Genomic DNA, 25,594 nt, shown 5'->3' on the forward strand with positions numbered 1-25,594 from the left:
TAGAATTGCATCTTTTTTTATATCTAGTGCAGCCATCCCTGGAGCATCTCGTAAAATCACCTCCAACTCAAGTGTCTTCCGAGCATATGGAAAAGTAGAAATTGCAGGTGATCCAAACATCAGTTTTCTCCTTACCTACTGTAAAATTTTGAATCAGTGAATGTACGCAATACCATGTACAGAACAATTAGCAAGAAAGCTTTAAATATGCACTTTCCTTCGAGAATTTGTTGACAACTAGGTATAACCAGAATCACTTAATAAAGTGTTAATGGACCAAAATGCTATTAGTCCATGTTTTTCAGCCTTGAAAACTTGGAATCCGACCAACTAAAATTCCCTGTGGAAGAAACAAAGGGCCTCTAGTCTGACTACATAGTGAGCGGATGATATCACATGAAAACCCGTCCTTGTACCCTGTGGAAAGAACATGATGCAAGCATTTGACTGCAATCTCTGAAACATTATCTTCGCCGAAAGTGCAATTTCATTTTTACTTAAGTGGAGCACTGATACGCTCGATGTACTAACGCTCAGCCCAAAGCCAATTCACCTGCAGCGCAGCAACATGGTAATTACACAACCCGTAATCAAAAAAAGTTTACTTCGCACATTTGGATCTAACTTAAAAAAGTAATCCACAAAATGGAGTGTTTTAGAGGTTCGCAGAATGATACAAAAATGAAGTTTAATCAAGTGCAACTAAATTGCCTGAAGTAGGAAATTTTCTTAAAGAAACACAATCTCCCAAATCCCCAGTGACCAGAGATCCTGTAGTGGTTACATAATATCATGCAATCTTCAAACTGTAAATAGAAGGTAGAAAGAGAAACAATTATCTTTTATTATTTATATAGACTATGGATAAGCAATTCAGTTATTGTAAGGGATAAATGTTGATGAAGTAAAGAAAGGAAAGATGAGAATCAGAATTTGTGAATTAATGAGATACGATTTGGTTGAGTCATGTTATTTCTATTTATTCAATATTGAGTTTAATCCAGGTCTTTAACTTTCCATTTTACAATCGAACCAAAAATATTCAAATAGGTATAATATCCGGGCCCACTCCCAAAACCTAAGTATCAGTTTCCAGCAGTGAATTTCATAACTGAAATGATGAGAGAAGCTGTAAGATTAAAACCTAAGCAAAAAAAGGACCAGAAAAAGCACAAGAAGCCCAGGTTAGCCCTAAGAAGTAGAGGGAGTACCTTAAACCGATCTGCTATGCACCACGATGACACTCCAGCTGCTTTGTGTGCTCCAGTAGAACCTGTATCAGATCAGCCATCAGGAAACATACACAAATTAGTGGCAAGCAGGTAATGGGGGCATCCATATTTTAGCTTGTGCATCATGGCATCTGATATAATCTTTTTAGAAGTATGCAGAGCATAGCATAAGAATACAAAAGATAAGGATAAAGTAAAAATTAACGGATACTCTAAAAGCAAAACAAATTTTGAAAATGTGAACAAATGTAAGAGAAGTACAACATCTCTTACTTCTCGTATGTAGTGAGCTACTGCTTTGCATCCTTCTATTGCAAGTTGCATTACATTTTCAAGAATATCCATTGGTAGCTTTGCATCCATCTGAGATTTAAGCAACAAAACCATCAATGACATCAAAATGAACTCAAGAGAAACTGTGCATGAGCCACGAAAACAGTAAAGCCGCACACCAAAGTCAAACATATTTATACTCCTATAATCTAGAAATTCTAGATTCAGGTCCCAAAGAAAGAATTTGCACTCATCACGATATTTCCAGAATCACACACACATTAACAGATATGTAGGAATCAAAAGAACTGAATGTGCAGTTTCTCAGTATTATCGGTTACTTTGTAGTAAGATTATGTTATGAATTAAATGAAAGATATCAAAATTGTTTTGCAGTTTTTCTATGAAAACTGTCACTCCTTTGTGATGCCTAGACAGTTCAGATATCAAATAGACATGATAATATTAAGAGCTATATTTTATTGATTTGATGAAACCAACATTTTATATCAAATAATAATCAATTTTACAGAAACAATGAATTTCGACCAATTCAAGATAAGCTAGAACAAAGGTTTGTTTGCTCATAAAATACAGCTTAGAATTGTTTCATTATTAGGGAAAATAAGATCCATTCAGATAACAGCATGATAGCTGTATCTCTTATTCATTTTTCACTAAAATTTTTGCAAAGACAACTTATAAACCTTAACAATGTCTGCATAGAATAGAACATTTCTTTCAGAAAATGTTTTAATTACACATATATATGTTAAACTAGAAGTAATGAATTAAGCACAAAGCTGTAAACATATATATTAACTCAGGTTATGAAATTGTTATTAATAATCTAAACTAAATAAATAAATAAAATAAAATGACTGTCATACTACCTGCTGCATATTGGCACACTGCAAATAAAAATTATTTATGATTGTTTGAGCAAAGATAAGGCCATGGAACTCGATAAGCAGCAATCCAGGAATAGAGACATGCTAACTAGCATATGTACTGCCAATGAAATTTGAAGATCAATCTATAATTGTCTTTAGTTATAAACCTGAAGAAGAGTGACTTTATCCATCTTTGCAAGCATGCCCACCGTGACATCTGGGCCTCCAGCACTATCCTCTATATAGTTTAGATCTGTCCATAAGGCAATCAACAAATTTCTATCAATGCTGCTAATATTCTGATAGAGATAGTTATGCAAATCCACCAAAAAGTAAGTAGTCATACCAAGCAAAGGAGTGGAGCAAAGATATCCAGCACTACAGGAGGTAACTATATCACGCATTGGAATCCCAGCATCTGCAAGCGCTAATGTTGCAGAATTGATGCATGCTGATCTTGTTCCTATAGTGAAGAAGACCGTATTCAGATAATTGAAACATAGAGATGGCAGTGATCTTTCAGTTCATTACACTAGAATGAGGTGTATGATGATTGGGAGGCAGGGGGGAATGGAGATAAACATCAAGAACACAATAGTTGCTATCGAAATATCTAAACCAGTTCATGAAAAAGTAACTCGATGAGCCCCAGTGAAGACAAGAATGTCTAACATACCACCATCAGCTTGAAGAACTTGGACAAATATATCAATCTAGAAAACATATGAAGAAAGAACCGTTAGAAAAGAAACAGAAACTGATTCATTAAGTTCTAACAAGCAATGCCCAAGGACAAGGAGACTGACCTGGGAATGTGGCAATAAATGTGTCAAGATACATGCCTCCATGGTTTGGCGAATAACTAAAGATATTTCAGTAGACCGCCTGCCATGAGGACAGGATCAAATATGTTTACCCGTAAATCAAGGTGATAACACATATCTACCCTCCTAAGTAGCATATAATCATGTTCATATAAATTCACATGTACCAATAAATTATATCTTGTTAATTTTTCCATCTAGTAGAGCAAGAACAGAAAGACAAAATTTAACTGAGCTAAAATATAATCTAGAGTCGCCACAGGGAGAGTGGGACTCATCATTAGGTGACTCCTTTTTTACCCTATCTGGTAAGTTCCAGCAGACTATATTTATATGCATATTATGCCAGAATCAAATACTCTGAAAATTCTTACATGTAGCTCTACATCATGATAACTACAGCTCTATAGTGCCAAGACAGCATCAAAACTCTTCATGAACAAGAACATAAACCACTATACAGAAATTGGCAAACAAAGAACTTTCCAATTGCTTTGAAGGGGATTCACCTGTCACCTTTCGGTCTTCTTCTCCTATCTCCGGTGCTAAAATTAGCCATACTATACTCACAGCGTACCTGTAGATGCAATTACAACATACAAGAAGATGTACATGCATCTCAAAAAGAAACTTTTGGTGCTCAAAAATGGAAGTTGCAGAGGGGCAAGAGTTACCAGTGCTCGATTGTTAATCTGTTGGCCCTTATTCTGGACCTGAAGGTTCAAGAATCAAAGCTAATTTGTTCAGAAATTCAAATAATGAGACACAAATTTTAGGGAAAGATTAAAATTTGGGGCTGTTAATCATCTCTTCTAATAATTCTTTTCTATTTAAAGCCTCTTTCATATGATCCCATTCTCTTTTAAGCCTCTTTCATTTCATCGAATAGATTTGATACCATCGGAGTGGACAAGTAAACAAATCAAGAAGAAAAAACAAATACGAACAAACGGGTACAAGCATGGCAGGAATAAATTTTTAAGTCCATAAAAACAAACAACAAAGGGTTATAGAAAAGAAAGGGAAGGATTTGGGAGTTCAAACCTCTCTGGGTCCATACACAGCAGCGATAACCTTGGTGTTTCCCATCTCGAAAAGGGCAGAGCTGCATCCATCCAAACCCAAACAGAAACCAAAACTCGTTAATTTTTCCCTCCTTGCCTCCTTATACAGTTTCTTGATAGGAACAAAGGGGAAAGAAACCAAAAAAAAGCCAAAAAAACCATACCCATCGGCCTTGGCAACAACGCCGATCTCTCCACGAATCTGCCTCATCTGCAATCAAACGAAAGCGAGGTCGTGAACAAAATAAAATCAAATAGAAGAATGAGAGAACGAGAGAGAGATTGGTACTTCGTTGGGACGGCGACCATCTAAGCGAAAGCCAGTGAGGGGATTCACGTACTCCATGGCCGGAATAGCTGGGAGCAGCCGAGGGACACGGAGAGGGTTTTAGCTACAGGGTTCCCCTGGGTGGTTCTATATACACCCCCCCTATTGCTCAGGACACCCCCCAAAAATTAAAAAAAAATTAAATACTCTCCACACCCCCCCATTTGCTAAGGACACCCCTAAAAAATTGAAAATTCCTAAATTACCCCCCACCCTCCCCACCCCCTCACCTAAATTGTTCTCTACACCCCCCAAACCCCCCCCACCCCGCTCTTCCCCTCCCCTCCCGCCGTCTCCCCCTTCTCCCTCTCGTCGCCGGTCGGTGCATTGCACCTCGCCAACGCCCAAAACCCCCCCGTTCCCCCTTCTCCCTCTCGTCGCCGGCATTCTCCCGATCTCCGACCACCTCGCCGGCTTCTCCCGGAACCACCTCCCCGGCCATCTCCCGAGCAACGAGCACCTCGCCGGCGCCTCCACGACCACCTCGAGGTAGCTCCCCCCCCCCGCCTCCAGTGCTCCGTTCGGCACTGGATCGCCGAACAGAACCCTTCTGTTCGGCTGAAGAGTGCCGAACAGAAGCCTTCTGTTCGGCAACCCTCAACCGAACAGAAGCCTTCTGTTCGGCTGCACAGTGCCGAATAGAAGCCTTCTGTTCGGCTGCACAGTGCCGAACAGAAGGGTTCTGTCCGGCTTTGTGCAGCCGAACAGAATCCTTCTGTTCGGCACTGTGCAGCCGAACAGAAGGCTTCTGGTGCCAAATCGCGTGCCGTGCTGAATTTTGTGCCGAACATTTATGTATGCAATTGAATTATTTTCTTTGATATAGCCTAACATTGAATTTCTATATTTTCAGACATGGATCCCCGTCCCGCCAGAGTTAGACCTACGGCGTCAGCTAGGAGACGTCGTGCTAGGATTGCTTCTCCCGAGCCTGCTCATATGCCATCGGACTCTCCTGAGTCAGAGCATGATGATATGCCCGCTAGGGGCGAAGACGATGAGTCCGTTGGACCATGTCCAGGAGGTCCAGAGGATGAGTCCGTCCTGATCAGTTTCAGGACGCATATAGCAGCTTCCATCTGGAGGCAACAGGTATTGTTTATTTGTTATAGCATTATATTTTGTTTATTGATGTTTTATAAAGTAGTAGTAATTATACATTTATATTACAGGAACGGGCTCCACTAAAGTGCATGAACCATACTGCCAAGGTTGGTGAATGGAAGTGGTGGTCTTCAAACCAACCAAATACCAGGTTCAAAGCACTATTGAGGCAGTCGGGCCTCATAGAGTTAGTACAGTGCTCTTATCGATTCACCGATAAGATTTTGATTTCGGGCTTCGTAGAGAGATGGCAGCCCGAGACGAACACCTTCCATATACCATTTGGCGAGATCACTATCACGTTGGATGATGTATCCGCCATTTTAGGGATTCCTGTCGCAGGTGCCTCAGTAGCAGTTTCTCCTGAGAGGATGAGTGATCGGGATGCTGAGGAGCTACTTGTGGAGTTGTTGGGGGTGTCAGCTGGAGACGCGCGTCAGGAGGTACTGTCATCGCGCGGTCAGTCTGTGAGGATGGAGTGGCTGAGGACTCAGTTTCACTCTGTATCTGATAGAGACAGCCAGCAGAGGATAGAGTGTGCAGCACGAGCCTATTTGTTATTTTTGTTAGGCTGCACACTCTTTGCTGATAAGAGTGGGACCAGGGTGCCTATAGCGTATCTGTGTTTACTGCGGGATCTGGATAGGGTGAGCACATATGCCTGGGGTACAGCTGCCTTAGCATATTTGTATCGGCAGTTGGGGATTGCGTCGAGGTCATCAGTGAGACAGATCAGTGGTTATATGACGCTTCTGCAGGCATGGATTTATGAGCATTTTCCAGCACTCAGTCCTCACCCGTCGCTCGAGTATACTGATGCCAGTCCCCGCGTGCACCGCTGGATGCCCGGTACTCCATCCCGTACCACGATGGACCATTTAGTGGTTCTACGTGAGTCATTGGACCTTTTGAGCATCGATGAGGTACGTATCATATTACCATTTGCTTGTGTTTGTCAGTACTTTTAATATGCGATATAGTATAAAACTGAAATGGACCTTTTGTTTTGCAGGTTATTTGGGATCCCCATCATCGGCTTCGGGGAGATCGCCCATATATTGATATCGCATTTTTTAGTGGCTCCATCAAGTGCCTTGATATCGTAGAACCCTATCATCCAGAAAGGGTTCTTAGACAGTTTGGTCGTATTCAGACCATCCCTCGAGCGCCACTAGCCCCTACGCGAGCCAACAGAGGTTCCACAGCAGGCTCGTACCGGATACATTACTCCTATATGGATCAGTTTTGGGAGCGGTGGGAGGACCACGTGCTGAGCCAGGCGAGCAGGAGCCACCCAGTTACCCGGCCATCAGACAGCGTACCGGGATACATGGAGTGGTATCTCCGTATCACGCACGTTGCAGTTCAGCCTCCTCATCTGCGCTCGAGTACTCATTCTGGAGCTAGGGGAGGTCATGATGATGCTGACATACACCGGCGGCGTAATGCAGCTGCACTCGGTATCAGTACCGACATTGTACGGATGGGTCCCTCAGAGGCTACGTCACTAGGTGCCGGGCACCTATTTGATGCTATTTCTCAGATGCATCAGGTACTTCTGGGTGATGAGCCTGGCCCGAGTACAGCACCCTCTCATTCGGATCCAGCACCCTCTCATTCGGACGTACAGCAGTACACGCGTCGACGATGGCGTCATAGGGATTGATGATGGAGCCTTTGTAATCTTTGTAAAGCCTTTGATATTAATGAAAAATATATATTTTTGGTACATTTACGTGTAATCTTTGTAAAGCCTGGCCCGTTCTATTTTACACAAATATAACAGTGCACATAACAATCAATCGGACAATGCGAAGACAGATATTTTTTGATTTATATTGATGATGGAGTTTCACAGAGAACATCCTCATGATCTTTCAACATTTTAAATACATAGCTAACATAACTGTTGCTTATCAGAAAATCCGCCTCAATCATCATAGGCAAACATTTAAATACATAGCTAACATACAACTAGATTCACTGACCCAAAAACAAGAAAGTGAGATGGTGCAATCAGAAGTTCTTCCCCATGATACACTTCACAAGGTCTAAGATGCGAAAATAATCATAAACAAGAGATGAATGTTTACCCTCCAGCCCATCACGACTATAGCGGTTGCTACCTGAAAGATTATTACATGGACTTCCACCAATAACCAGATCAAACCCACCAAATGTGTTAATCATCTGCTCAAGCTTGTCACCGTTAAGTTCTTGTACATCAGAAAGGTCTATTAGTTCCCCTGTGTGCTAGGATTGCTCCCACCAGCTCTTAAGTATGTTTCTGTTTACATCTGAAATCTCAACGGAAACAACAGTCTTCATATGTATTCCCAGCTGATGGAGAGCCACCTCAGCACCCCCAATACCCGAAAAATGCGAAGACAGATATTTTTTGATTTATATTGATGATGGAGTTTCACAGTACATGACTCTAAGAGCCCAAAAAAATTTACAACTTTCAAAAATTGTACATATATAAAGAATCAATCTAACTCTACTGTCTCGCTAGTTATAACATTAGGTGAGATGCTCTCTTTGAACTGTTGAATCCGTGCTTCATATGAATTTTCCCATCCGGTAGCACAAGGAAGATGATATTTTCGCCAGTTGGTCGCTACTGGCGGAACGGGATGTCCCGGCAACAAGAACACCTTCAAAATTAGAAATAAGAAAATATTAATAGCTACAAAATTATAAATAAGCAAAATTAAATAAGCAAAATTAAATATTCGCAAGTGTTGTGAACGTAGTACCTCAACAAAATGATTTCCATTTACGAATCCGATAGCGATATCTTTGCGGGATAGAAGAGGTACTGGCACAGAACGGAGAGGTAGGAAGGTCAGACATTGTTGCAACGAGAGATGGTATAGGACAACATTATAGCAGGATGCTATAAGATGACCCATGTCCGGCATAGTCATCCATCTGTCATATGGTGGACAATCATCATAATATGATAATGCATGAGTGATCTCAGCAATCGTCCCTTCCACACCATATAATGTGCGATAGTGGTCCGAATGACATTGCAACTCTTGCAATAAATCCTTCCTAACACGCACCCAGTCATCTTCTCCAAATCCCAGTAAGTCAGCTATTGCCCTAAATCCGCAATTCCCATCAGCTTTTACATCCTTGATATGCTGGATGTATGGTCTCAAGGCAGAAGGAATAGCATCAATATAGATAATGGGCGTATGTGACTGGGCTCTAGTACAAAAAACCTGCAAATAATATCAAATGATAGAAAATATGTAACAATGGCAGAAATATCCAAATAGTTATCCGTCTCAGCACTTCCCGTACCGGTACGGCACGGCACGTCCCGACATGTCCCGTATCGGCACATCTCGGCACGGCACGTACCGACATGTCCCGTATCGGCACATCTCGGCACGGCACATCCCGTATCGGCACATCTCGGCACGGCACGTCCCGACATGTCCCGTATCGGCACATCTCGGCACGGCACGTCCCGACATGTCCCGTATCGGCACATCACATACCGGCACGGCACGGACCGTCCCGTAGACGTTGTGATACCTATTGTAAGGAAATAAATATTTGGTACTTACCTTTTGCTTGGGCCGCCTCTTTTGAATCTGAGTAGATGGATTGCGGATGGTAACTTTCTCAACACCAGGTGAATAACTATCCTGTCCAGATAGAACCAACTCAAACGCAGACGGGTCACGTCGAGTAGACGTATCAACCTTCATTGAAGCGCGCCCACGTGAACCAGTCTTCCGTTTTGCAGGCTCTAAAAGAGGTGTACTATCTGGACTTGCAATCTCTCGTAACTTCTTGATCATCTGCAATTGAGAAGCCCCATCTAACTTCTTGAATCGTAGCGCAATCAAATCTAACTCTGCATCACAACTCAACTGAATTGGCTGCACGGGGGGGGGGGGGGGGGGGGTAGGCAGAATATCAAGTTTCCTCCAATGAGGATCTATGCAGTCGAGAGGAATGGGCCGACCTTCCACCCTGTACCGCGCAATCTGGTGAGCACATGGTATACCATGTGTGCGTCGAATAGCGCACCCACAATTTGAATCATCAAACCCAACTGAATTGGCTCGTTTCGATTGGGCGAGGACATGATTTAACGCACTTATAGATATGAAACCTCGCAACTCTTTGAATTCAGCTGGCTTGAAGTTGTGCTGCACTACCAATAAACTCTTCTCCAATGAGGCTTTAACGGAGCTGTGCTGCAACTCAATCAATCCATTTATTCTAGTCCAAGATGACTCGAAACTTCCTTGGCTTGATCCAAGCTGCTTTTTGAGCTTTGCATGTGCACTCTCGACCCTAGTAAACAAATGAAAGTTAGATATAAGAATTGAGGCAAATTAAAATTAAATGAGTCTTTATTTGTGATACCTATTTGTCGTCACATTTCCGTAGTGCCTGCATGTATCCGTCCACGCCGCAACAAATCTTTCCTTGTATTTGCTCAGCCAAGTATCTGACACATACTGTAGTGCATCTGGATAGGTACCGAACTCTCTCTGCAGTGCACTCCAGCGATCATTATACTCGTCTTCCGTGGAGGACAGCACTAGTACATTCCAACTCATAATAAATTTATCCCATTTCTCCTTCAATTCGAAAAATTTTTTGCACTTGGCCAAAACATTCCTACTAATATGCCATCTACATAATAAATGTCTAGCAGTAGGAAATACTTTATGAATTGCATTCATCAAAGCCAAGTCTCTATCTGTAACAATCAACTCAGGCAAAACATCATCAGCTATGACACTGCGCAATCTCTCTAATGCCCAAGTATAGCTTTCTTCCCCCTCAGAATTTAAGTATACAAAAGCAACTGAAAATGTCATGTCAGTAGATGTCACCCCCACAATCTCTAAGAGCGGAAGACGATACCTATTCGTCTTGTACGTGCAATCCATTATCAACACACGGGGAAATGCACGGAACAAATCAATGCTGCCAGGGTGTGCCCAAAATAAGTCATGCACAACATCTGTATTAGTACAATTCCTATGCCACTAAATATATTTAGCCTCTGATAATTTACCTAATAGATGTTGCATTTCAGACCTCCCGGCTTTCTCTGCAACCTTAAACCGTTGACGTACATTGTAGATAGTCTTGATAGTCGTAACATTGAGGGCATCTCTTTCCTTCAATGTGGATAATATGTCCTTTGGACGAACCAAACTCTTCGACATATCCACTAACAATTCCGTCTCCTGCTCAGATAATCTCCCTGCATATGAGTGCCCCTCCAGATTCTCTGCAGCGGGATGATTGTGCACTCCACATACGACCAGTAATATCCAATCATCCGCAGTATCCAATTTCTTTCCTCTTAATGCAAAAGGGCATCCACACTTCTTTGTCCCACAGGCAGTCTTTATTCGCTTTTCTTTTTTGGTTCGGTACGTCCCACCCCTCTCACAACCTAACGTAATTCTGGGTTTCTTAGAAATGGTACCTGCATCGGATGATTTGATTACAACAACAAAACCATTTCGCCTCCCAGCTTCACGACACCAATTACACAAGTCCTCTCTACTCTTGAAGATCTATACATTAAACAATTTATGTAAGTACACAGTTGTAAAAATAGCTCGCTAAACTATTACAAAATTGCACAATACATTATAATACCTCGTAAGTTGTAAATTCGCTTGTGTAATCCAGTACAAATTCTGATCCAATTATACTCGATTCGGTTGTAGCATAGCCCTACATATAAAATAATTTATCACCAAGAATTAATGAATCAGAGGATCTGTTCGGCACAAAATTCAGCACGGCACGCGATTTGGCACCAGAAGGCTTCTGTTCGGTTGCACAGTGCCGAACAGAAGCCTTCTGTTCGGCAACCCTCAACCGAGCAGAAGCCTTCTGTTCGGCTGCACAGTGCCGAACAGAAGGCTTCTGTTCGGCACTGTGCAGCCGAACAGAAGCCTTTTGTTCGGCGATCCAGTGCCGAACGGAGCACGAACCGTGAAAAAAAAAAAATTCGAAACAAGGTGGAACACGTACCTTTGCGGCCGATTCTTCGTCCCAAATCACTAGTTGCTTGTCCATGCTTCGAATGGGGCTTAAATCTCCTTCAAAGATCGCCTAAACGATGTAAATGGATCGAGGGGTTTAAGGGGGGTTTGAGGGGGGGTTTTTTTTTTCTTTTCAAAACGAAACGGAGGAGGAGGAAGGGGGGGTGTATGAGAAAATTTCAAGGGCAATATGGTAATTACACTAAAGGTTAGTTTGGGTATTTTTTTTTTGGTTTTTGGGGGGTGTCCTGAGCAATAGGGGTGGTGTATATAGAACTACCCGGTTCCCCTCAAGAGCGGCCGGAAAGCACCTATAGGGTCTAAATTATTTTATAATGATCGACTGTCGATTTAAATTAAGTTTTTAATAATTATATTGGATAAAACTTCAATTCTTTATATAATTTTCAATTTAATGATTTTTATTAATTATTTTTATATTTATATTTACATCTTTTTCTCGGGCACATTCTTTATCCTTGTCCATCACTATTTTAGTTTCAAAATCCCAAATAACATTTTGATTATATTTTAATCAAATTAAATATAAATAAAAACCTAAAATCTGTGTCTCAAGTGATTGGTTTTCTTTCAAAACCAATGCTCTTTTTATGTTATAATCTGGCAAAGGCCATTGTGGTAAAAGTTCTTCTAATTTTGAAAATTGTTGATGCTTAATTAGTTGATCTACTAAAATCATGTGCTAAAAAAATGCTTTCTAGGTTTGACTTTTTACTAGAAAAATTAAGAATATATGCTTGCTTTTCAGAAACTAAATTGCCGAGATTGTATGAATTTATTGTGACATTTTATGAGTTGATTGGCAAGAAAAAAATTCTTTAACCAACTCAACTTGAATTTTTCAAAAAAAATAGAAAAAATAAAAAAAATGAGAGGGTAGGTTTATGCCCTCCTTGTTTTTTAATTAATAATCCGCACATAAATTGAGGCACATAGCTCCTATTTATAATAGTAATGAGGTCCTTTCTTGCATAATTCAAATCAAATTTCTTTTCTAGCTCGAATAAGATTAGATTGTCAAAAATAAATACGACAAATAAAAATAATTATGCAAACTAATTAAAATCTTATAGAAGTATATCTTGACTTTTATGTCAACTTTTGCTTCCATTTCTCCATATAATTCTTCATGAATTGAGAAATATATTTGATCAAAATCTTTCTCGAAAAAAAAAAGGTTTGACCGGCCTGTTTCGAAGTCCAAAGGATGAATTTCAACCCATTTTAATGTTATAGGGTTTTATTCTAAGTTTTAAATCTCGAAGAGTTATCTAATTTTAAAAAAAGATCATTTTAATTGGGCATCGTATGACTAAGATATGGCTTTTGAAAGTTTGGCTCATCACTGGTTTCCTGAAATAGTGGATCTTACTCTTGGACCTTATCTGATTTTATTCATAGTTGCCAAAGTCATCTATATCAAATCATACCTGTGGTGATAAAGTGGTTCACATCAAGTCTAGTGATCCTTCTGAATCATTCGACTAAAAATTGTAGAAATGAACTAAACCTTGATATCCTTGCAATGTTTGAGGAGTTCTACCGTGGAACCTTAATTAGACTTTGAGTGTATTTGGACCTTGTCTAATTTTTTTGTAGTTGCTAAAGTAGTCCATTATCAAATGGTACCTGCAGTGATCAAGTGGTCCACATCAAGTCTAGTGATGCTCCTGAATCATTCCACCAAAGATTTTGGAAATGAACTAAACCTTGATATCCTTGCAATGTTTGAGGAGTTCTACCGTGGAACCTTAATTAGACTTTGAGTGTATTTGGACCTTGTCTAATTTTTTTTGTAGTTGCTAAAGTAGTCCATTATCAAATGGTACCTGCAGTGATCAAGTGGTCCACATCAAGTCTAGTGATGCTCCTGAATCATTCCACCAAAGATTTTGGAAATGAACTAAACCTTGATATCCTTGCAATGTTTGAGGAGTTCTACCGTGGAACTTTAGAATTTGAGCGTATTAACTATGCATATCTTGCTTTGATTCCAAAGAAGGAAGGTTTACCCAAGCACAAGGCCTTTGCTCTATTAGTTATTTGAACAACCATTATAAAATCATAGCAAAAGCACTTGCTTTGAATCTGGCTAAGTTTCTCCTAAGTTTGGTTGATGATTGTCAAACAACTTTTGTGAAAGGAAGGTGTATTTTGGAGAACTTGAGTAACCATGAAATTGTAGCCTTTTTTATTTGGTAACTTGAAATTGTAGCCTTCTATAAAAGAACCAGCTACAAGGCTATCCTATGGAAGTTGGATTGCCAAAAAGCCTCTGACAGACAAAGCTGGAAATCTCTTTTTTAAATTAGGGGCAAGAAGGTCACCCGAAAGTGGATTGGTTAGATTAGAATGCTGCTAAATTCTTCTATTAGTCTTGCTTAATGGTCCATTAAAGTGGATAGGGTGCAATGGAGGATTAACCTAGGAGACCATCTATCACCAGGTTTATTTATTCTAGCAATAGAAATCAGGACTGTGCACTTTGCTGATAATACACTACTCGAGCCATTATCAGAATGGTCAAAACTTCTTGTGAGGAAGGCCATCTTAATTGGTTTTTAATGTGCAATAGGGCTGAAGATTGATCCTAAGGAGGACGGTAGGATAGCAAAGCCTTTGTTCTGATCCTCAAAATAGGAGAGAGAAAAGTTTTGGGACCAAGGGGTTTTATTGGGAAGAGTTCTCGTACACCTATTGGACTCTCTCTCTCTGTTACAAGGTCTACTCCCTACTACAGAGGCTATCTCTTCTCTTCAACTCCCAAAGTACTCCTCTCCCAAGCTCTCTCTCTCTCTCTCTCTCTCTCTCTCTCTGTTTCAGAAGATGCTTTCTTTACAGAGGCTAACACTCTTTACACCACTTTTTCCACCACCCCCCTCCTCACTAGTCCCCTCGGACTAATTAATGGCCGGGGGCTTAATGAAACTTTCCCACAATCCCACGAACCCGACGTGGACAACTTCTTTCATAGTGGGCAAGGCATGGAGGGGTTATGCAGTGCAACCGCATGGGACGAAGAGGCTGGTGGTGAGGTTCCCTCTATATCACCTCACCAAATCAGCCAAATCATAGAGGCCAAGGCGGAGCAAGAGCAAGGCTCATGTCCACCTAGTGGCCATTTATCCTTCCTTGGGGCACAACCGAGGTTCGGCCAGCCTTGGCAGGCAAAGGCTGGGCCAATGGCAACATCGACAGGGCACAGCAGTGGCACGCCCAAGGCCGCAGACCTTCGGCTGGGGCGCCCCTGCAACCGAGACAAGCATCAGGCCACAAGGACCAAGCGCAAGGCAAACCGAATGGCCAGGAGGGCCATGCCAATTATCCAGCCGTGCGCAAGGTCTGGATGCCTTCAGTCCAGACCAATGCGCGCGCGCACCCACACGCAACCGACAACGGGACAGGTGCAAGCGCGGCCAAGGCAATCCCAGCACAAGCCAAGACACGCGCAGGCCAAAGGCAGCCAACGGACAGCAACGACCAACGCGCACCAAGGCACAGCAGACGCACAGGCAAGGGGCAGCCAACGGGCGGCAACCGCCGACGCGCGCCAAAAATCAGCTATGCGCGCGGGCCCGTGGCGCGCAAGACCAACGCGCGCATAGGCCAGAAGCAACGGATGGCAACCGCCAGCACGCGCGGGCCCTTGGCGCCCAATACCGACGCGCGCACGCGCCAGAAGCAACGGAAGGCAACCGTCGGCACGCGCGGACCCGTGGCGCCCAAGACCAGCGCGCGCGTGTGCCGTGCACAACAGGAGGCAACCGCTCGAGCGCGCCAACCATCAGCCAACCGAGCTCATGCGCGCGCGGGAGCCAACAAGCAGCAACCGCCCAGCGACCAGGCGGCTAGCGACCAGGCGGCCAGCGCCCAGCGGCCAGACCGTCAGCGCCCAAGCAACCAGAGGGTCAAGCCGCGAACCAAGAGGTCAGGCACGGGAAAGCAAGGGCGGCGCTTGGCTTGCCAATGCCAATGCGCAGCCCACCAGACCGCGCGCGACACGGGTAGAACCAGTGCGCCGGACCATAACCACAAGATCAGCCATCTGTAGAGGCAAGCACAGAAGAGTGCCAGCAGCTAAATCCAACCAAACCAAGGCCTCTGCAGTAGCCAAAGCTTGGCCAACAGCAAGAAACCGCCGACAACCATAACTGCAGGCCAATGCCAGCAACAGCAAGAAACTACAAGCAACCACCGCCAAGACAAGCAAGCAGCCAAACCAATGACAGCAACCAAATGGCAACCGAATTAAGACAGCAAACTCTGCAATGGAAGTTCCAAAGGAGTTGCCAAAGCATACCAACAGCCAGCCAAAAGGAAGCCAATGCATGGCAATGTAGGGAGTCTACAAATAGATCCGAATTGAGTGGGGGGAGGGACTTTTGGTTATTGTTTAGTTTGCCACTTGTAAAGTGCATTCGGCCATTAGGCTTGGGTAGGCATATTGCCTAATTCAGTCCTAAGGGACTTGGGCCAAGGTAGGGTACATCAACCTCCCTTGGATTAGGCTAAGGCAGGGAACCATCAACCCTCCTTAGAACATTGTATTTCCTTTTCACTTTGAATCAAAGTTGCCTTTGATGCCTCTGCATTCTCATATGAGTGGTCTTCATTGGCCAACAAAGCTTTAAATTCCGAAGAGGAGTGCAAGACTCCATCCATAGCCGAGCATACTTGGAGTTTGGAGGAGCAAAGTGCCGAAATTCCCTTTGGCTGGCGCTATTTATATTCGGTCAAGGCGGCACACCTTGATTTGGCCAACGCCAAGAAGCTAAGAGGGACTCTTTGGTGTGGGAAGTGCATGACCGACACTTGGTCCCCACCAATTTGGTGCTTTCATTGAGAGTCTTCATCAAGAAGAACATCTTGAAGGTAGCGCCATTTATCTGAATTCCCCTCCAAGTAAGTCAATCAACCTTCATTTCATTTGCCATTTCCGAGTGGTAAAAGAGGGAAGGGCTACGTGAGGGAACCTTGTGGGTGTTGATAATTCAGGACTAGTTTTTCCCTTTGAATGCCTTTGAAGGATTGTTCTGAATCTAATTAAAAATTTTCATGGATTCCGGGGATAACCAAAGGTTAGAGGCCCTTGAAATTTAGTCCAACCGAGTGAGTAGAATTTTGGAGGAACTCTCCAATTCAATGGCTGAAATGAGGAGAGATACCAATCAAAGTTTGGAGAGGTTGGAAAGGAGGGTTTCAAGTGGAGAAAAAAATACTAACAAGGAGTCTTGGCCGCATGCTAATAAGCAGGACCAAGGAAGGGGTAATGAGGAAGAATTGGCAAGTAACCATAGTGGATGCCGGGTTAGAGAAAGAAGGAGTGAAAGAACAAGAAGAGGGAGTTGAGTGGAAGGATTTGGGGTATGTGTAGATCGATTTGGGAAAGGAATAGAGTATGAGGAAGTCCTTAGTGTGAGGGAGTCCGAAGAAGAGCCCCGGGTTACCACTAGACCGAGAGGAAGAAGAAGGGATGAGAGGGTGAGAAGGGCCCATCATGATGAGATAGGAGAAGATGAGGGAGAGCCTAGAAGAGAGATTAGAAAGCCAAGGATTGAATTCCCTAAGTTCAGTGGGGGAGATCCTTTTGAATGGATGGATAAGGTGGAACAATACTTCTATGTTTATGAGGTTCCACATAGAGAGAAAGTAACCCTTGCTAGTTTTCATCTTGAAGACAAAGCAAGTAAATGGTGGAGATGGTTGAGAACCATGTATGAAAAAGAAGGAAGGAGATTGGGATGGACTGCATTTGTAAAGGAGTTTATGATTCAATGGGGGCCTTCCCCTATTGTAAATTACCATGGACAATTGGCAAAAATCAAGCAAGAAGGAAGAGTGAGGCCCTGTGTAGAAGAATTCCGCCATTTGCAAACATTGGTGATAGGTTGGTCGGAGAAAGCATTGATGGGCACATTCATTGACGGCTTGAAGCCTTGGCTTGCCAAGGAGATCAAGTTAAAGCAACCAACTTCCATGCAAGAGGCCATGCGGATGGCTGAAATCCTGGAGGATGGTTTTCAGTCCGAAAGAAGGATGATCAAAGAGACCATCAGCCGTGAAGCCAAAGCTATGCCGCCCAGAATTCCTTGGAAGGGCAAAGATGCAGTCGGCACCAATCCAAGAACCCAGCCACAGCAAGTGAAGAGGCTGTCAAGGGAAGAAGTCCAAGACTTTATCAAGAAGGGGCTGTGTTTCAAATGTGGGGAAAAATGGGGCCGAGATCATAAGTGCAAATCAGACCATGAAGTTCTGGATGTAGATTTTGGAGATGCAGAAACCAATCAGTCAAGTGAACATGAAGAGGAGCCAATCCGAAATCAGGAAGATCTTGTGAAGGCTGAAAATAGTGATGCAGAACTTTCATTGAATGCACTAACAGGGATGTCAAAACCCAGCACCATGAGGCTCCTAGCATGGGTCGGGAGAAATGAAGTGTCTTTATTGGTTGACAACGGGTCATCACATAATTTCATCAACGCTGCAATTGTGGCCAAGTTGGGACTACATCCTATGGACATTCAGCCATTTGAAGTTAAAGTGGCAAATGGTGAAAAGCTCACATGCAAAGAAGTCATACAAGAGGTGAAAATGAACATCCAAGGGGTCAGAATCAAGGTTGATTTACATGTGATTCAATTAGTTGATCTTGACATAATCCATGGGAGTGTATGGCTTAAAAGTGTGGGGAAGGTGAACACAAATTATGAAACCATGACAATGGATTTCAAGTTGAACGGCAGGAAGGAAAAATGGACAGCAATACAAGGTCAAGAAGAACCACAAGCAATAGAAGACCCTTGGCTACTTCAAGAGGAAAAGGAGTTTATCTGTTCTGCCATCAGTGGGATAAAATGGAGAAATTGGACCGAATCAGGGAAGCACTCAAGTTGGATGTTCGATCTCAAGAAATCCAAGAAAAGATAGAAGCCACCTCGGATGGAGTTAAAAATTTCAGCATTAGGGATGATCTCATCTTCTACAAATCCAATGTTTATGTCCCGGATGTTCCAAACCTAAGAGGTGATATTCTTTCCCATTTTCATAATAGTAAGGAGGGTGGACATTCCGGATGGTTTCATACCTATGTTCGGATAAAATATTTCTTTTATTGGGAAGGATTGAAGAAGGATGTTAAAACTATGGTAGCTCAATGTGATATTTGCCAAAAGGTAAAGTATGATCCTTGATTACCAATTGGCCTACTCCAACCATTGCCTATTCCGAATCAGATTTGGGAAGACATTTCGATGGATTTCATTGAAGGGCTGCCAAGTAGCAAGGGCTATGAAGTGGTGTTGGTGGTGGTTGATAGACTCAGCAAATATGCTCATTTTATCCCGGTCCAACATCCATTTACTGCCAAGTCCATAGCCCAAACATTTGTGGAGAATATAATCAGATTACATGGAGTTCCGAGAAGTATCATATCTGATAGGGATAAGATCTTTATGAGTTTGTTTTGGAAAGAATTATTCTCACTGCAAGGGAGTATGCTGAAAGCAGGATCATCATATCATCCCCAAACTGATGGACAAACAGAGGTAACCAATCGAATATTAGAGCAATATCTGAGGTGTTTCTATCATGAACACCAAAACAGATGGGCTGATTATCTACCATGGGCAGAGTATTGGTACAACACTTCATACCAAGGATCAACCAAGAAAAGTCCTTTTGAATTAGTGTATGGGCGAACACCTCCCACACTTACTCGGTATGAGATTGGAACAACCAAAAATTATGAAGTAGAAAAAGAGTTGCTAGCCCGAGAAGAAGTATTGAAGATTGTCAAAAGAGAGTTGAAGAAATCCCAAGAAAGAATGAAAAAATTTCATGATCGGAAGAGAAGAGATGGTGATTTGCAGCCGGGGGATTATGTATATTTGAAGTTGCAACCCACACAGTAAAAATCATTGAGGAAAAGAATCAGTTACAAGTTAGCGAAGCGGTACTATGGACCCTACAAGATTTTGGAACGAATTGGTAAGGTTGCATATAAATTAGAGTTGCCTTACAATTCACTATTGCATCCTGTCTTTCACATATCATGGTTAAAGAAAAGAGTAGGAGATCCATCTACTATTGGGGTAGAATTACCAAAATTTGATGAGGAAGGACGAATCATTCTCCAACCTATGAAAGTCCTCCAATATTGCATTAAGAGAAAAGGGAGGAACAAGAGAAAAGTTTGGCAGGTTCTCATGCAATGGAAGGATATGCCGCTCGAGGAAGCCACTTGGGAAGAATATGATGAAGTGGCTAGAAAGTACCCCATATTCCACCTTGAGGACAAGGGTGTTCTTCAAGAAGGGGGGAATGGTGAGGTTCCCTCTATATCACCTCACCAAATCAGCCAAATCATAGAGGCCAAGGCGGAGCAAGAGCAAGGCTCATGTCCGCCTAGTGGCCATTTATCCTTCCTTGGGGCACAACCGAGGTTCGGCCAGCCTTGGCAGGCAAAGGCTGGGCCATTGGCAACATCGACAAGGCACGGCAGAGGCACGCCCAAGGCCGCAGACCTTCGGCTGGGGTGCCCCTGCAACCGAGACAAGCATCAGGCCACAAGGACCAAGCACAAGGCAAACCGAATGGCCAGGAGGGCCAGGCCAATTATCCACCCGCGCGCAAGGTCTGGATGCCTTCGGTCCAGACCAATGCGCGCGCGCACCCACAGGCAACCGACAACGGGACAGGTGCAAGCGCGGCCAAGGCAATCCCAGCACAAGCCAAGACACGCGCAGGCCAAAGGCAGCCAACGGACAGCAACGACCAACGCAAGGGGCAGGCACAGCAGACGCGCAGGCAAGGGGCAGCCAACGGGCGGCAACCACCGACGCGCGCCAAAGATCAGCCATGCGCGCGGGCCCGTGGTGCGCAAGACCAACGCTCGCACAGGCCAGAAGCAACGGACGGCAACCGCCAGCGCTCGCGGGCCCTTGGCGCCCAAGACCGATGCGCGCATGCGCCAGAAGCAATGGGAGGCAACCGTCGGCACACGCGGACCCGTGGCGCCCAAGACCAGCGCGCGCGCGTGCCGTGCACAACAGGAGGAAACCGCTCGAGCGCGCCAACCATCAGCCAGCCGAGCCCATGCGCGCGCGGGAGCCAACAAGCAGCAACCGGCCAGCGACCAGGCGGCCAGCGCCCAGGCGCCCAGCGGCCAGACCGTCAGCGCCCAAGCAACCAGAGGGTCAAGCCGCGAACCAAGAGGTCAGGCACGGGAAAGCAAGGGCGGCGCCTGGCTTGCCAATGCCAACACGCAGCCCACCAGACCGCGCGCGACACGGGCAGAACCAGTGCGCCGGACCATAACCACAAGATCAGCCATCTGTAGAGGCAAGCATAGAAGAGTGCCAGCAGCCAAATCCAACCAAACCAAGGCCTCTGCAGTAGCCAAAGCTTGGCCAACAGCAAGAAACCGCCGACAGCCACAACTGCAGGCCAATGCCAGCAACAGCAAGAAACTGCAAGCAACCACCGCCAAGACAAACAAGCAGCCAAACCAATGACAGCAACCAAATGGCAACCGAATTAAGATAGCAAACTCTGCAATGAAAGTTCCAAAGAAGTTGCCAAAGCATACCAACAGTCAGCCAAAAGGAAGCCAATGCATAGCAATGTAGGGAGTCTACAAATAGATCCGATTTGAGTAGGGGGAGGGACTTTTGGACATTGTTTAGTTAGCCACTTGTAAAGTGCATTCGGCCATTAGGCTTGGGTAGGCATATTGCCTAATTCGGTCCTAAGGGACTTGGGCCAAGGCAGGGTACATCAACCCCCCTTGGATTAGGCTAAGGCAGGGAACCACCAACCCTCCTTAGAACATTGTATTTTCTTTTTACTTTGAATCAAAGTTGCCTTTGATGCCTCTGCATTCTCATATGAGTTGTCTTCATTGGCCAACAAAGCTTTAGATTCCGAAGAGGAGTGCAAGACTCCATCCATAGCCGAGCATACTTGGAGTTTGGAGGAGCAAAGTGCCGAAATTTCCTTTGGCTGGCGCTATCTATATTCGGTCAAGGCGGCACACCTTGATTTGGCCAACGCCAAGAAGCTAAGAGGGACTCTTTGGTGTGGGAAGTGCATGATCAACACTTGGTCCCCACCAGCTGGCTCCCCAGGCTAAGCCATGCATGGCTTAGAGGTACTTCAAAGCCTCCCGGGTCCCACGTTGTATGAGACTATGCATGGCTTGGAAACACTTCAAAGTCTCCTGTGTCCCACGTTGCGTGAGACCCATGCCATGCAACAAAACTCGTGCCTGATGCGGGATAGTTCGGAAAACTTCTCCTGTTCGTTGTGCATAGTTCTTGGTGTGGGACCCAAGCACGGACGTGTGATGGCTCAGAAGTAGGCTTGGAAAACGCATCCCACGTCCGTGCAATGATTCCCGTGCATGATGTGGGATGGCCCGAAAAAGGCTCGTCATGCATAGAACGAGCTTCCTCCTGCTTGGCGAATGCGTAGGACTCGCCATCGTCTTCACGTCGGGTATGGTTCTCCTCGCATGGAACTCGGAATGCGCTTCCTCCCGCTCGTCGTGTGTCGTCTTCGCGTCGTGTGGTTCCTTTTGTGTGGGACTGAGACAACGGAGACGCTCCTAAGTGCCAGAGATCGTTCCGGATCAAAGATAAACATTCACAAGAGTTTTCTAGTTGGTTTGAACTTAAATGAGGATAAGAGCAAGATGTTTGAATTGTCTGGTTGCTTCATTTTTATTTAGTAACCTCGGTTTGCTAATGAGCTTCTACTATTAGAGAAAATAAAGAAGATGTTATCTGCTTGGAATGGAAGGTTCTTATCATTTGATGGGAGACTGGCTCTCCTTAATGTTGTCTCGTAAGCGCTACCAAGCTATTATATGTGAATTTTCAGATTGCCAAAATGGGTTATTTCTAAGATAGATAACTGAGATGGGCATTTCTTCTGCAAGGCAAAGATAAAATTTTGGGGTTCAATTGTTTAGTTAATTGTGAGGTTGTCTGCAAATCTAAAAGTCGGGGGATTAGAGGTGACAAGCATACAAGATATGAATGCATCTTTGCGAGCATATGGGCTTAGATGTTCTTGCAAACAGAAAATAGCCCACGGAACAAAATAATCAAGCTTCTTCCTAATCTATGGGAAGGATGGACATGAGAAGTAGGAAGTCTAGCGGTCTTATACCGTAGTAGAGCTGCTAAAATCTTTCCGGCGTTGATTTGTTTTGGCTGGATATATTGGGCAAGTTGCATCGGAGGACCGGATCTCTCTATTGACATGAGATGTTGTGGGGGTAAAGGTGGGGTTGAGCACCAATAATTGTTAGGTGAGAATCCAATAACGACTTTACTTTTGCAGGATATATGGTGGGTCTGACTTAACTGAAGAACGGAGCCAATAACTGTTAGATGAGGTCCTTATGACTTGGAGATCAAGTTGGCTACAACTTGCTTGAGAAGCATTGTACAAGGAATTATACACTCATCGTTTATGTGTCGCCAATAACTGTTAGATGAGGTGGCATGTAAATTAGTGGGACCGTAGCACCCCACTTGAAACCTAGAGTCGCAGGTTTCCGTTTCTCTACCGGAAGAGTGTAAGAGATTCGAGAAAATAGTGGGAGGTGTTTGTTTTAAAAGGCCCTAAAACAAATAGAGTTCAAGTACAAAATTCTAATTAGAATCTTTACTCTCTGATGATTATAGAGTCAGCTTCTAAACTCTTAACTCATATCCTAGAGAACAACCCTTTGACCAAACCCAATTATAAAGATTGGCTCTACAATTTCAAAATAGTTTTGAATTGTGAGAAATTAGGACATGTGCTGGACCATGAAATCTCCGTGTTGCCAGTCCGTCCGATCACTGATCAGCATAAGACGCATGACTAGTGGACGAACGATGACAATAAAGTTAGGTGCTACATTATGACATTCATATCTAATGAACTTTAAATGACCTGCAAGAGTTGTATGGTGATCAAAGTCGCGCAGCACGGTTTGAAATGTCCAAAAGGTTCTTCAAGACCAAAATGCGCGAATGGCAGTATATCCATGATCATGGTTTGACCATGATAAGGGACTTGGAGGAGCTTGAGAAGCTCGGCATGAACATGCACAAGGAATTGCAAATAGATCTGATCCTGCAATCCTTTTCTGCTTCATATAGGCAGTTTATAGTAAACTACAATATGAACAAGATTGTATGCACTAAAACAGAATTGTTAAATAAATTGGTAACTATCTTAGGGACCTTGAAGAGTTCAAAGGGCATCATTCTCGCTGTCAAGTTGGTTTCTACTTCCAAGAGAGAGTCTATCTGTAAGAAGAAGAAGCCTACGAAGAAGCAGAAGACCGAGAAAAGACCAAGTAAGGAAGTTCCAAGAAAAAAGTCGATTGCAAGGGAAAGTGTTTCTATTGCATCATGAACGACCATTGGAAGAGTAACTGTCCTACATACATGGGAAGCATAAAGAGCATTAAGTTTTCAGACTAATGATTTAAATGCCGGAAAGATTTTAGCAGCTCTACTATGGTGAAAGACTGCTTGACTTAATATTATGTGGGTACTTGCCCTAAAGGAGAGATATTAACGAGAGCCTATGACCTTTTTGAAACTATTTTCTTTCAAACTGGGCAATGGCAACAATTAATGCGCGTTTTGGGAGAATTGATGGTGTAATGGTGTGCCATTGAGGATGGCTTTTTTATCACAAGATGCGGGAGTTGAAGAAAAAAGTATTGGTGGCCTCTCAATGGAAGTAGAGGAAGATTTGCTACTGCTAGATCTGAATATGAGGATTTTGAAAAAATCTCAGAATGTTACTGGGTAATGTTAGGCCGATGCGAAGACAGACCATTGTGGAAGTTAACAATAGATCAGAGCTGCTCTATTAAATCTCTATACCAATTTATATATGAGGTTGTATTATAACCATGCTATGGAACTTCATGGAAGACTCAGGGTGCTACATGTGAAATTTTTAATAATGGGGTTAAAAAGTGCGGAGACAGGGTTCGAACTCAGGACTTCTACTCTAATACCATGTTAAAATCACCACTTTTCCCAAAAATTTAAATTGATAGGATGAGATAGACTTATTTATATATTTTATATTTTCTTACAAAAAGGATAGCCTATAGCATCAACATGATCTCTACGTGGTGCCACAACTGAATCTGTTAATCATCTATTCCTAGTTTAATTCCTACAGTGCTCATAAAATAAGAGCGTCTAGTCTGCTGTCAAAAATTTACCTTGTCATCAAAGAGCACCCTCCCACAATTCTTAGGTTTTGAACAAAATAGAGGAAGAAGAGAATTAAGAGATGTTTTCAGAAAGCTTGGGATTTACCAAAGTTGGCCATATGCTGGAGATTGTGGTAGGAGCGGAACTCTAGTATTTTTTCAAGGAACTCAACTTTAGCGAACACCGCTCTTCGTTTGGTGCCGGTGATTTCATAAGCTGGGTAGAGCTGTGTTCATCGAAGGCAGCTAAGTCACATTTACAGGTCACACCGAAGATGTCCGATCTGCTGAGAGGCTTTTTAGTTTCCTAAGCTATTGTTTTCCTGTTCCATTACTGAATTTTTTTTTCTTCTTTTAATTATCTTCTTCTGTTTTTCTGCATTTTTTGTGTAAATACCTTGTTTTCTGATTTTTAATAAATTATCTGATGGGAGCGTGTTCTAGCGCTCCTTCCATTTCTTAAAAAACGAAGAGAAAAAAGAGACTAGAATCTAAAAGAATTGCGTGGTCAATGCAAGTTTGAAGAGGAGAAATGCTGTAGGCTCCGTAGTCACATCCCATAATCCAAGTCTTCAGCCTC

At 43.4% G+C, this 25,594-nt stretch overlaps 2 protein-coding genes across 3 annotated transcripts; one reads left to right on the forward strand and one right to left on the reverse strand.

Annotated features, from left to right (window-relative positions):
- Positions 1 to 187: 187 nt before the first annotated feature.
- Positions 188 to 12,077, reverse strand: RRP41 (3'-5'-exoribonuclease family protein). 2 transcript variants are annotated; one of them, XM_089926268.1, is made up of 13 exons: positions 12,045 to 12,077; positions 4,576 to 4,684; positions 4,451 to 4,497; positions 4,267 to 4,327; positions 3,897 to 3,935; positions 3,732 to 3,799; positions 3,205 to 3,283; positions 3,075 to 3,111; positions 2,745 to 2,861; positions 2,566 to 2,651; positions 1,506 to 1,595; positions 1,212 to 1,273; positions 188 to 553 (listed from the first exon to the last, which is right to left on the reverse strand). In XM_089926268.1, the coding sequence occupies exons 2-12, from the start codon at positions 4,630 to 4,632 to the stop codon at positions 1,226 to 1,228; spliced, it is 729 nt and encodes a 242-aa protein (XP_089782394.1). In that variant the 5' UTR covers positions 4,633 to 4,684; positions 12,045 to 12,077; the 3' UTR covers positions 188 to 553; positions 1,212 to 1,225. The 2 variants fall into 2 exon arrangements, with proteins under 2 accessions (XP_089782394.1, XP_008798650.4); XM_008800428.5 differs by lacking the exon at positions 12,045 to 12,077 and having other exon boundaries at positions 4,576 to 4,713.
- A 5,301-nt stretch (positions 12,078 to 17,378) lies between these two features.
- Positions 17,379 to 18,710, forward strand: LOC148715461 (uncharacterized). Its single transcript, XM_088714646.2, has one exon. The coding sequence runs from the start codon at positions 17,379 to 17,381 to the stop codon at positions 18,708 to 18,710; it is 1,332 nt and encodes a 443-aa protein (XP_088570772.2).
- Positions 18,711 to 25,594: the final 6,884 nt, after the last annotated feature.

The sequence above is a fragment of the Phoenix dactylifera genome, chromosome 1, assembly GCF_051530095.1.
Source record: "Phoenix dactylifera cultivar Ajwa chromosome 1, Ajwa_hap1_PhDact_Kaust_v1.1, whole genome shotgun sequence".
NCBI classification, from domain to species: domain Eukaryota; kingdom Viridiplantae; phylum Streptophyta; class Magnoliopsida; order Arecales; family Arecaceae; genus Phoenix; species Phoenix dactylifera.